Source organism: Entelurus aequoreus, linkage group LG17 (genome assembly GCF_033978785.1).
Source record: "Entelurus aequoreus isolate RoL-2023_Sb linkage group LG17, RoL_Eaeq_v1.1, whole genome shotgun sequence".
Lineage (NCBI taxonomy): Eukaryota > Metazoa > Chordata > Actinopteri > Syngnathiformes > Syngnathidae > Entelurus > Entelurus aequoreus.
In genome coordinates this window covers 8,964,926-8,977,966 of record NC_084747.1, presented here as the reverse complement: position 1 = coordinate 8,977,966, position 13,041 = coordinate 8,964,926, and the positions used below count along the sequence as shown (strand labels likewise).

The 13,041-nt window shown below is 39.1% G+C and overlaps 1 protein-coding gene across 2 annotated transcripts; it reads right to left on the bottom strand.

Moving 5' to 3' along the window:
* Window positions 1-541: 541 nt before the first annotated feature.
* LOC133632248 (zinc finger protein OZF-like) lies at window positions 542-12,137 on the bottom strand. Of its 2 annotated transcripts, XM_062024582.1 has the most exons (3): window positions 12,065-12,137; window positions 11,828-11,963; window positions 542-2,864 (listed from the first exon to the last, which is right to left on the bottom strand). In XM_062024582.1, exons 2-3 carry the CDS (start codon window positions 11,937-11,939, stop codon window positions 1,492-1,494), a joined length of 1,485 nt encoding a protein of 494 aa, XP_061880566.1. In that variant the 5' UTR covers window positions 11,940-11,963; window positions 12,065-12,137; the 3' UTR covers window positions 542-1,491. The 2 variants fall into 2 exon arrangements, with proteins under 2 accessions (XP_061880566.1, XP_061880565.1); XM_062024581.1 differs by having other exon boundaries at window positions 11,828-12,133.
* Window positions 12,138-13,041: the final 904 nt, after the last annotated feature.

Here is a 13,041-nt window from a genome sequence, read left to right as displayed (position 1 = left end):
GACTCGAACTCGATAATTTCTTATCAAACATCATCCCTAAGTGTATATGCACTTTATTATTTTATAAACCTCATTTTGATACACAAAGCTACAAGAAGTGGACAGAGTCTTTTAAACCTACCTACGGTGGAGTATGAAGCCAGACTCGAAGCAACAACCTCAGCTGCTTACTACTCTGACTCGGTGAGATAAATGTGAAATAAAGGAGGCCAAAACGAAGGTAAATAACACCTAACTTTATAAATGTTGTAAAAGTCGTCAGTGACACTCCATTTGTGTAGTAATTAGCCTAACCTGAATGAACAGAATGCTAATGTTAACAAGCTAACGCTTAAGCCGATGTAGTCGTGTTGAGATAAACGCTGACATTTATCATTTTTATAGTTTATTTACAGCTGAAATGGAGCAAAAACAATTGCCTGACTCATGAATTCATCATTTTACAGAGAGGACAACTTTCTGATTGTTGGACATTGCGGACAAAAGTCAGACTTTTTATATACAATTCAATACACTTTATTTTCAAATCGTGTCATTTTGTATGTTATCCTCTTATACTTCATTTACTTACTTTGTAGTAAAAAAAACTGTTACCTTAATATTATCTGTTTACTACATGGTATCAGTGTAGAAATATACTAAACACAAACAAAGAAGAAGCTTATCGACTATGGCATCGCCACGGACTACAGTGGCGGACGTGCGCAAATTTTCAGGACTTATGCAGATCTCAAATACAGATCAGCAGGTGCCAGAAGGTAAGAAAACTTGCTTTTGCATAATAGTGTGAAACAAACTGCTGGATAATATGTCTGCTAACGGGTGCCATTTTGCGTTCCTTGTACACACCCCATAGTAATACTTGTATCTCTGACTACGGTAGCCGTAATGGGGCGACAATCACTCAAGCAATGCGGCTTCAAAGTCATGCTAAAACATTTTGACAGATTTTTGAGTGCCGTGTGTTATGTTCTTTATTCTCAATGGAACATTTACATTTTTTGATGTTGTTTACTGGTGTCATATTGCAGTCGCTCTTATGTGTGACTGCCATCTACTGGTGACACTTATGATTTCACCATGTACAAAATAAAATTGCATTAGGCACACCGGGTTATAAGGCACACTGTCGATATTGGAGAAAATGAAAGGATTTTAGGTGCGCCTTGTAGTCCGAACAATACGGAACACTTCTGTGATTCAAAAGGAAGGCGAGGAAAACATCATCCATCTTGTTCTCAACCAATCAAATTCGTGTAGCTGCTGTTCTTCACCATCACTTGAGTTGTTCGGTTTGTGCTCCAAAAAATGTCAAATCATAAAAATGTAACATCACATGTGATAAGTCACCTAAAAAGTGTGATCATGTGATCACACTAGATGCTACTTCGACTAGTTATACTGAACAACTGAATATTAATCCCCGTGTGTGTGTTCTTCTGTCGGAACATAAGTGTATTTGTCTGCCATCTTGTTCCACATAATGATAAACTAAACGTGTTTTTCTCCAGTGTGTTTCATTATGTGTCGATTTAAATTTTGCCTGGTGGAATAGTTTTTGCCACAGACTGAACAATTAAACGGCTTTTCCCCGGTGTGTGTTCTCATGTGTGCTGGCAAATGGGCCTTAAGAGAAAACTGTTGACCGCAAACCGAACAATTAAATGGTTTCTCCCCTGTGTGCGTTCTCGTGTGCGCAGTCAAAAAGGTTTTGCGGGAAAATGTTTTGCCGCAAACCGAACAATTAAATGGTTTCTCTCCCGTGTGCGTTCTCTGGTGTGCTGTCAAATTGGCCTTTTGAGAAAAGTTTTGACCACAAACCGAACAATTAAACGGCTTCTCGCCTGTGTGCGTTCTCATATGTGCTGTAAAGTAGATCTTATAAGAGAAAACTTTCCCACAAACTGAACAATTAAATGGTTTATCTCCTGTGTGTGTTCTCATGTGTCGCGTCAAATTGGGCTTTTGAGAAAACTTTTTACTGCAAACAAGACAGACGAATGGTTTTTCTCCTGTGTGCGTTCTCATGTGTTGAGTCAAATTTCTGTTATTACCAAAGCTTCTAGCACAAACTGAGCAGCTCAAACGTTGTTTATCTCTCGTCTTTTTCGAACATCCAGAGTGTTTGTTGTCAGTGTGTGTTTTCATGTGTTCTTTCAAATGGGTCTTTTGAGAAAATAATTTCCCGCAAACTAAACAACTAAATGGTTTCTCTCCCGTGTGCGTCCTTATGTGCGCTGTCAAATTGGTCTTTTGAGAAAAATTTCTGCCGCAAACTGTACAGTTAAATGGTTTTTCTCCCGTGTGTGTTCTCATGTGTCCAGTCAAAGTGTTCTTATGACTAAAGCTTTTAGCACAAACTGAGCAGCTGAAATGTTTGTTGTCAGTGCGAGTCCTCATTTCACCTTCACAGTCTGTATCGCTGCTCAAAGGTTCTTCATCGTCGTCTTCGGCCTCACTATCTGATAGTGGAGCTAAAAGGTTGTCAAATTGTGGTTTCTCTTCATCATCTTCAGTCTTCACAGAGACAATAGTCAGTGGTAGCTTAGTGAGATCATCTTCCTCCGTTATCCAGAGTTCTTCCTCTTCCTCTTTAATGTGGGGGGGCCATGGACGCTCTTGCCTCAAAGTGGAGCCCTCGCCCTGCGGCGGAGGTGGAAGTTCTTCTGGATGACAAATCAGTGGTTTCTCTTCATCATCTTCAGTTTTCACAGAGACAACAGTCAGTGGCAACTTGGCGAGATCACTTCCCTGCGTTATCCAGAATTCCTTCTCTTCCTCTTTAATGTGGGAAGGCCATGGACACGCTTGCTTCTGCACACGAGGTGGAAGTTCTTCTGAATGACCAATCAGCTGCTGGACGTCTGCAGGACACAAACACACTTTAGTTCAGACATGATCCATGAGATGTTTTTTCCTTGAACTCACTCCACACTTTCTTCTATGTACTGCATGTGTGTGTAGTGTTTCATGGACATTCTTTTATGATGGATCACTGTCTCTCATTATGAGAGACAAGAAAATAAAAATGTTTTTCCCGCCTTCTAACATATAAAATGGTCTCGTTCAATGTTCCCTCTAATTTTTCATGTGTGAGCAAACGCAAAAACTCCCTGAGCATTGAGTGGAGGCCATGTGAGCAACATCAGACGTGCACACTGTGGCTACACCAGCAGCACACCTGTCCCAAACCTGACTAAATAACAACTTCAATCTCCATCCATCCATCCATTTTTTACCGCTTGTCCCTTTCGGGGTCGCTGGAGCCTATCTCAGCTGCATTCAGGCAGAAGGTGGGGTACACCCTGGACAAGTCCCCACCTCATCGCAGGGCCAACACAGATAGACAGACAACATTCTCTTATTATTATAATCAAATGACAGCAGTCATTTCCATTTCTAATATAAGTGTTTAGGCCCACTTACAATGACAATAACAACAAATATTGTTTTTCATGAACTGTGTACTTGTGTTGTTTGTCTGGGTCGAATGTCCTGCTTTGGAAATAATTTGTACCCCTTTCAGACATTGCATTTAGTTCCCATTAAAACATCCACATGTTGCACAATGAGATGTAAGCAGGGGATCATGTGTACATTCCTGCAACTTCCTGTTTGTAAAAAATATATTTTTATTAGTATTTATGTATATACTAACAGCATTTCATGATTAATATTTATAAATTAAGATTCCTAATAAATGACACTAGAATAAGCACACATTTCATTGGTAAATCATAGTGTAACGACCTGGAATGACACTTTATGTGTGGTGTTGGAGTTGTCCGACTTTTTGTGTGGCTGTAAACGCATCACTGGCCAAGTGCCATATGTGCATGTGTTGGCGCAAGTGAGAAAGAGCGAGCTGCTGCTGTTGATATAACAAAGTTGCTTTTGGTCTGGTTTGTACTGCAGAAAATGACCACTTTTGCTGGATCTAATTTTTTTCACTTATGTTTTGGTGATGCGTTTATGGCCGGACTTGGTGTGGGATGCTAAAGCTGCATCATCAGCAAAAAGCATTTCCTAGACACTGACACTGGTCACCTTGGTCTTAGAGCGCAAACGGGCAAGGTTGAAAAGTTCCACATCAGCTCTCGTGTGTAGGGAGACACCTTCAGAACATGTGCCGAAAGCAGTAGACAGAACGAGGGAGAAGAACATTCCAAGGAGGGTTGGCGCAAGAACGCAGCCCGGTTTTACGCCGCTGCAGATTCCTCCTTCCCAACAGACGGAACCCTGTGTGTATTTGTGGAATGATCTTATGACGGCGAGGAGTTTTGGGGGGCAGCCGATCTTTGCAATACTTTTTAGCCTCACAAAATATTTTTTCCTTTTAAAAGAATTCATAGTTTATAAACTCAGTAAATATGTCCCTGGACACATGAGGACTTTGAATATGGCCAATGTATGATCCTGTAACTACTTGGTATCAAATCGATACCTAAATTTGTGGTATCATCCAAAACTAATGTAAAGTATCAAAGAATAGAAGAATAAGTGATTATTACATTTGAACAGAAGTGTAGCTAGAACATGTTGAAACAGATAATAAGCAGATATTAACAGTAAATGAACAAGTAGATTTTTACTGCTTGTCCCTCATAATGTAGACAAAATAATAGGTGTATAAATGACACAATATGTTACTGCATACGTCAGCAGACTAATTCGGAGTCTTTGTTTGTTTACTTACTATTAAAGGCCTACTGAAAGCCACTACTACCGACCACGCAGTCTGATAGTTTATATATCAATGATGAAATCTTAACATTGCAACACATGCCAATACGGCCGGGTTAACTTATAAAGTGACATTTTAAATTTCCCGCCACACTTCCGGTTGAAAAACTCCTTTGGATATGATTTTTGCGCGTGACGTCACAAAAGCAACGGAAGTGGTTGGACCCCATCGGACCCGATAGAAAAGCCTCTTGTTTTCTTCGACAAAATTCCACATTATTCTGGACATCTGTGTTGGTGAATCTTTTGCAATTTGTTTAATGAACAATGGAGACTGCAAAGAAGAAAGTTGTAGGTGGGATCGATCGGTGTCTTAGCGGCTAAGTACAATACTGTAATATCTGTGATATTTGCATTAGTGTACTGTGTCTTTAAGGGTTTGGGGAACGCGCATGCGCGAGTGAGTTGGCGGAGAACTTGAGTGTGTGTGAGCGTGAGTTGTGGCTAACAGCAGCTCGTGTATGTGTGTGCGTTACTTTTTGAACTACAACCAGTTACCGCTTGTTAATAAAGCGATTGAGCAGTGCATCCTGGTCTGTGTGACTCCTTCTCCACGGCGGGGCATTACAATACTTACAGCAACACAACAAGGACTACTTACCCTGAAAGCAGACGCCTAACCGATGCTTGCCGCCAAACCCACGGATGAAGTCCTTCGTCGCGCCGTCGATCGCTGGAACGCAGGTGAGCACGGCTGTTGATGGGAAGATGAGGGCTGGCTGGCGTAGGTGGAGCGCTAATGTTTTTATCATAGTTCTGTGAGGTCCGGTTGCTAAATTAGCCTTAGTGTCGTTAGCAACCAGGCTGAGAATTTTTAACCGTGTAGTTACATGTACATGGTTTAATATTATTGTTGGTCTTCTGTCTATCCTTCCAGTCAGGGATTTATTTATTTTGTTTCTATCTTCATTTGAGAACGACGCTAGCACGTTAGCTCAGTAGCTAAGTGTGTCACCGATGTATTGTCGTGGAGATAAAAGTCACTTTAAATGTCCATTTCGCGTTCTCGACTCTCATTTTCATAAGGATATAGTATCCGAGGTGGTTTAAAATACAAATCCGTGATCCACAATGGAAAAAGGAGAGAGTACATAGTTCTGTGAGGTCCGGTTGCTAAGTTGCTAAATTAGCCTTAGCGTCGTTAGCAACAGCATTGTTAAGCCTTACCAGGCTGAGAATTTTTAACCGTGTAGTTACATGTACATGGTTTAATATTATTGTTGGTCTTCTGTCTATCCTCCCAGTCAGGGGTTTATTTATTTTGTTTCTATCTTCATTTGAGAACGACGCTAGCACGTTAGCTCAGTAGCTAAGTGTGTCACCGATGTATTGTCTTGGAGATAAAAGTCACTTTAAATGTCCATTTCGCGTTCTCGACTCTCATTTTCAAGAGGATATAGTATCCGAGGTGGTTTAAAATACAAATCCGTGATCCACAATGGAAAAAGGAGAGAGTACATAGTTCTGTGAGGTCCGGTTGCTAAGTTGCTAAATTAGCCTTAGCGTCGTTAGCAACAGCATTGTTAAGCCTTACCAGGCTGAGAATTTTTAACCGTGTAGTTACATGTACATGGTTTAATATTATTGTTGGTCTTCTGTCTATCCTTCCAGTCAGGGGTTTATTTATTTTGTTTCTATCTTCATTTGAGAACGATGGTACCACGTTAGCTCAGTAGCTAAGTGTGTCACCGATGTATTGTCGTGGAGATAAAAGTCACTTTAAATGTCCATTTCGCGTGCTCGACTCTCATTTTCAAGAGGATATAGTATCCGAGGTGGTTTAAAATACAAATCCGTGATCCACAATAGAAAAAGGAGAGTGTGGAATCCAATGAGCCAGCTTGTACCTAAGTTACGGTCAGAGCGAAAAAAGATACGTCCATCACTGCCTCTCAAGTCCTTCACTGTAACGTTCCTCATCTACGAATCTTTCATCCTCGCTCAAATTAATGGGGTAATCATCACTTTCTCGGTCCGAATCTCTCTCGCTCCTTTGTAAACAACGGGGAATTGTGAGGAATACTAGCTCCTGTGACCTCACGCTACTTCCGGTACAGGCAAGGCTTTTTTTTATCAGCGAGCAAAAGTTGCGAACTTTATCGTCGATTTTCTCTACTAAATCCTTTCAGCAAAAATATGGCAATATCGCGAAATGATCATGTATGACACATAGAATGGATCTGCTATTCCCGTTTAAAGGCCTACTGAAATGATTTTTTTTTATTTAAACGGTACAACAGTAAATAAACACAAGACATATATATAGCCACAACACAACCAGGCTTATATTTAATATGCCACAAATTAATTCTGCATAAAAACACCTACGTGTTTGTTATGCTAGCTCCTAGCTCCTCTGCTAGCTCCTAGCTCCATAGAACACGCCAATACAATTCAAACACCTGATCAACACACACAATCACTCAGCCCAAAAGACAGTTCACCTAACCCAAGGTTCATAAAGCTTATATATTTTTAAAAAGTTACGTACATACGCAAAAAAAAAGTTGCGCACATACGGTCAAGCGATCAAATGTTTAGAAGCCAAAGCTGCATACTCACGGTAGCACGTCTGCGTCTTTGTCATCCAAATCAAAGTAATCCTGGTAAGAGTCTGTGTCGTCCCAGTTCTCTGCAGGCGTCTGTGTATCGAAGTCAAAAGTCCTCCTGGTTAGAGTCTCTGTTATCCGAGTTCTTCCATCTTGACTGCATCTTTCGGGAATGTAAACAAAGACGCGCCGGCTGTGTACTGTTGTTGCTGACTTCGTTCGAAAAATACGTCCGTTTCGCACCGACAACTTTCTTCTTTGCTTGCTCAGCTTCTTTCTCCATAATGCAATGAACATAATTGCAACAGATTCACGAACACAGATGTCCAGAATACTGTGGAATTATGAAATGAAAACAGAGCTATTTCGTATTGGCTTCAATGGGGAAGGCATACCTCTGTTCCCCGGGCTACGTCACGCGCATACGTCATCTTCAGAGGCGTTTCGAACCGGAAGTTTAGCGGCAAATTTAAAATGTCACTTTATAAGTTAACCCGGCCGTATTGGCATGTGTTATAATGTTAAGATTTCATCATTGATATATAAACTATCAGACTGCGTGGTCGGTAGTAGTGGCTTTCAGTAGGCCTTTAAATAAAAAAAAAACATTTCAGTAGGCCTTTAAAAGACAAGTTGTCTAGTATGTTGACTATTTTATTTAATGACTAAATTGCAATAATAAACATACGTTTAATGTACCCTAAGATTTTACCCGTACCGGTACCAAAATATTGGTATCTGGACAACTCTAATTACTATATTGCATATATTCTTACAGCATGCATATAAAACCTTGATGGAGTACAATACAGGTGAATCCTGTTCGCTGCAATGGGGTTTTCTGTTTAGAATGCACACACAATAAGCTGTGTGAATCACTGGCAAAACTCTACAAAAATGTGCAGTTACCCTTTAAATTTAATTGAAATTAATTCAATCCGGACATGGCCCTAAAAACGGTACTATTTTAACATGCAACACGAGTTGTAAAACAAAACAAAAAAACTTTTAGATAAGAAATACTGTTCAGAAAGCTTTGGTTTCCACTGGTTGAAAATGGGGTTGCGCGACATAGACAACCCTCTGTTCGACCATAAAGCTGTTAATACTATGGTAATATTTTGATCATGCAAATTGATGACACATTTTACCTGCATACCGCAAATTTTGGCAGCGAGAAAAGAACAAGCACTCGTTAGCGCTAATGTCACTTCATAGTGCAAATCTGCATCAAAGTAAGCAATCCTCACCCCACATGGCGGCATATAAACTATGTTTCTTCCTTTAGCATTATCACTGGAGGACACGACATAGCTAAACATGCTACACTACACGTGCTAAACTCCAAGATAAAACTCTTGAATGTAAACAAAAGTGGGCGAATCGATACAAATATTGATAGTGACCATACCAAAACATTATGTTAAAAACAACTTAAAGCCTTGTCTTCCGATTTAATGGCGTACACTATTCATGTTTAAATAACTTTTACTGCAAATGAATATTGGCTCCAAATATCGGCCTCCTTGACTACTAATAATTTGTGATTGTTTCGAGACAGTAGAGGCGGGCGGCAGCTCGCAGACATGGAGCGATAGGAGAGTCTCTAACAGCGAGTACAGTTTACAATGACACCAGAAATAGATGATTTTTAATCAAGAAAAAGTCCCTAAAAGAGAAATTCTAAACAAAGTACATTGTACAATAACGATATAATAGATGAGTTGGCGACTTGTCCAGGGTGTACCCCTCCTTCCGCCCGAATCCAGCATCCCCCGCGACCCCGAAAGGGACAAGCGGTAGAAAATGGATGGTTAAAAAAACATATATATATATATATAATTAATGATGATGCAGATTTGTTTTTAAAATGTAAATGTTTCACCTTTTTAAAGAAAATATATGTATCATCGCAGATTATGCAAATTAGGTGATGACATCATGATGACCACATGTATTTTGGCACTCTGGGGGATAGCCTGTAATTAGTCCTAATTTATTAAGAAAGAAATGTCCACGTCTGATGACTAAGATAATTACATTTGTGTGTTTTGTAATTTAAGATGAGTTTTTTAGTTTACAAACATTCTTAAGTGCCTAACATTATAACATCCAAGATGTAATTAAAATTATAACAGAATTTGATTGATTGATTGAGACTTTTATTAGTAGATTGCACAGTACAGTACATATTCCGTACAATTGACCACTAAATGGTAACACCCCATAAGTTTTTCAACTTGTTTAAGTCGGGGTCCACGTTAATCAATTCATGGTACAAATATATACTATCATCATAATACAGTCATCACACAAGTTAATCATCAGAGTATATACATTGAATTATTTACAATCCGGGGTGTGGGATGTGGGGGGGGGGGGGGGGGGGTTTGGTTGATATCAGCACTTCGGTCATCAACAATTGCATCATCAGAGAAATGGACATTGAAACAGTGTAGGTCTGACTTGGTGGGATATGTACAGCAAGTATTGGACATAGTGAGTTCAGAAAGCATAAGAATAAGTATCTACATTTGATTGTTTACATTTGATTATTAACAATCCGGGGAGGGTGTTAGTTTAGGGTTGTAGTTGCCTGGAGGTGTTCTTTTAGTGCGGTTTTGAAGGAGGATAGAGATGCACTTTCTTTTATACCTGTTGGGAGTGCATTCCACATTGATGTGGCATAGAAAGAGAATGAGTTAAGACCTTTGTTAGTTCGGAATCTGGGTTTAACGTGGTTAGTGGAGCACCCCCTGGTGTTGTGGTTATGGCTGTCATTTACGTTAAGGAAGTAGTTTGACATGTACTTCGGTATCAGGGAGGTGTAGCGGATTTTATAGACTAGGCTCAGTGCAAGTTGTTTAACTCTGTCCTCCACCCTGAGCCAGCCCACTTTGGAGAAGTGGGTAGGAGTGAGGTGAGATCTGACTAGCTTGTTCTGGGATGTTTGGAGTCTAGATTTGAGTATTTTGGAGGTGTTAGGGTACCAAGAGGTGCAAGCGTAATCGAGAAAGCAACAATTCAAATGATTGATTGATTGATTGATTGATTGAGACTTTTATTAGTAGGTTGCACAGTGAAGTACATATTCCGTACAATTGACCACTAAATGGTAACACCCCAATAAGTTTTTCAACTTGTTTAAGTCGGGGTCCACTTAAATTGATTCATGATACAGATATATACTATCATATATACTATCATCATAATACAGTCATCACACAAGATAATCACATTGAATTATTTACATTATTTACAATCAGGGGTGTGGAGGGAGGGGGGGGGGGGGCGGGTGGGGGGGGATTATGGACATCAAGTAGTGGACATAGAGAGAGAGAGAGAGAGAGAGAGAGAGAGAGAGAGAGAGAGAGAGAGAGAGAGAGAGAGAGAGAGAGAGAGAGAGAGAGAGAGAGAGAGAGATCAGAAGGCATAAGAAAAAGAAAAAGTATCTGCATTTGATTGTTTACATTTGATTATTAGCAATCCGGGGAGGGTGTTAGTTTAGGGTTGTAGCTGCCTGGAGGTGAACTTTTATTGCGGTTTTGAAGGAGGATAGAGATGCACTTTCTTTTATACCTGTTGGGAGCGCATTCCACATTGATGTGGCATAGAAAGAGACTGAGTTAAGACCTTTGTTAGTTCGGAATCTGGGTTTAACGTGGTTAGTGGAGCTCCCCCTGGTGTTGTGGTTATGGCGGTCATTTACGTTAAGGAAGTAGTTTGACATGTACTTCGGTATCAGGGAGGTGTAGCGGATTTTATAGACTAGGCTCAGTGCAAGTTGTTTTACTCTGTCCTCCACCCTGAGCCAGCCCACTTTGGAGAAGTGGGTAGGAGTGAGGTGGGATCTGGGGTGGAGGTCTAGAAGTAACCTGACTAGCTTGTTCTGAGATGTTTGGAGTTTAGATTTGAGGGTTTTGGAGGTGCTAGGGTACCAGGAGGTGCATGCGTAATGGAAAAAGGGTTGAACGAGAGTTCCCGCCAGAATCCTCAAGGTGCTTTTGTTGACCAGAGAGGAAATTCTGTAGAGAAATCTCGTTCGTTGGTTAACCTTTTTGATTACCTTGTATTTATATTTGCTTTGGTAACTTTCTTTGACTTTATGAGCTGTGACACTTGTGGAGAACTTCCCAATAATCCAAAGTTAACAGTAATCATATTATTCTTGTTCTTTATGACCTCCAATCCTCTGCACGTTGAACTAGACATGTGGTCCAGTCTTCTCTTCACATCTCTTACTCTTCCCCAACATCTCTTCTTCCACATCATTATTTTCTTTACACAAGCGCTTGTTTTGCATTCGGGCGGAGCTTATAATTGATTGGTGCAAAATATATATATATATTTTTTTATTTGACTTTTGCATTCTTTCATCTCCTCTAATGTGAACTCCACTGCCTTCTTCAAGCTAACAATCATGGCGGCGCTTTGTTTACATTCTTCAACAACGTCGGCTAATTTCTCATTGACGCTTTTTTGAGGGCTCACGATAGCTTCCAAAATGATGTTGTTGGAAACTTCAACTCACTCACCTTTATCTGCAGTTTCCTCCGTTGGTGATTTGCTGGAAGTTGGTGGCGCTGATTCTCTTTCACTTTCTCTTTTACATGACGTCGCCATCTTAGCATAGCAGTAGTCGTCCATCTTCTATCACGTCTTCAATCTTCACTTCAGGTAAAACAACATCGCTCCAAAGTCAATTTTCGTTTCGTGAGCTTAAGAAAAAAATATTGGAGGGTCTATAAAAATGTTAAAGGTAGACTTGAAACCTTTTCGGGAAGCCACCGCCGTTCGTCCGCCATCTTGTTGCCGTCAATGTCTTTGCGCTGCTCGACCCGTTTGCCCATGCGTCAAAAGTCGGCAACTTCCGTTTCCGACTTTACGGCAGATTTTTCAATATAAAGTCATGTTAATATTTCTTCTTTTAACAACCAATTCGCGAACGTATCAACTGATAACCAAAAATAATCAAACACTACATTTATTTTGTTTTTAAACAACTTTTATCCATCAAAATTATTCAAACATGTTTTTCTGTTGAATTGATTATATATATATATATATATATATATATATATATATATATATATATATATATATATATATATATATATATATATATATATATATATATATATATATATATATATATATATTTACCAAACATGTTTATTTCCCCCAAACCTTATCAAAACACATTGTGTGGGGTTTTGTTTAAACAAATAAAAAATACAGGTCACAAGTATTTCTATTTACTATATAGCTCAATTAGCAGTCATTCATTTTAAATGCTTTATTAATACTACTACTACTACTAATAATAATAATAATAATGTGGTCAATCACTTGATACATCATATGACATGTAGATCAATATATATATATATATATATATATATATATATATATATATATATATATATATATATATATATATATATATATATATATATATATATATATATATATATATATATATATATATATATATATATAATAATAATACCTGGGATTTATATAGCGCTTTTCTAAGTACCCAAAGTTGTTTTGCATGTTAAAAACCCATCATTCATTCACACCTGGTGGTGGTAAGCTACTTTCGTAGCCACAGCTGCCCTGGGGTAGACTGACTATATATACCTATATATATATCCATATATATATATACACACACATATATATTTTTTTACCTGTCACATGTTAACTCCTGTCTTCTTTATATGAATAATGTCATCACTGAATATGG

What these genes read in the sequence shown, in the direction of transcription:
- LOC133632248 (XM_062024582.1), bottom strand. Translation starts at nt 11,939, where the DNA reads ATGGACGACTACTGCTATGCTAAGATGGCGACGTCATGTAAAAGAGAA. An exon ending in GGAGGAAACTGCAGATAAAG is followed by an intron (nt 2,865 to 11,827) that starts GTGAGTGAGTTG and finishes TGTGTCCTGCAG; the next exon opens with ACGTCCAGCAGCTGATTGGT.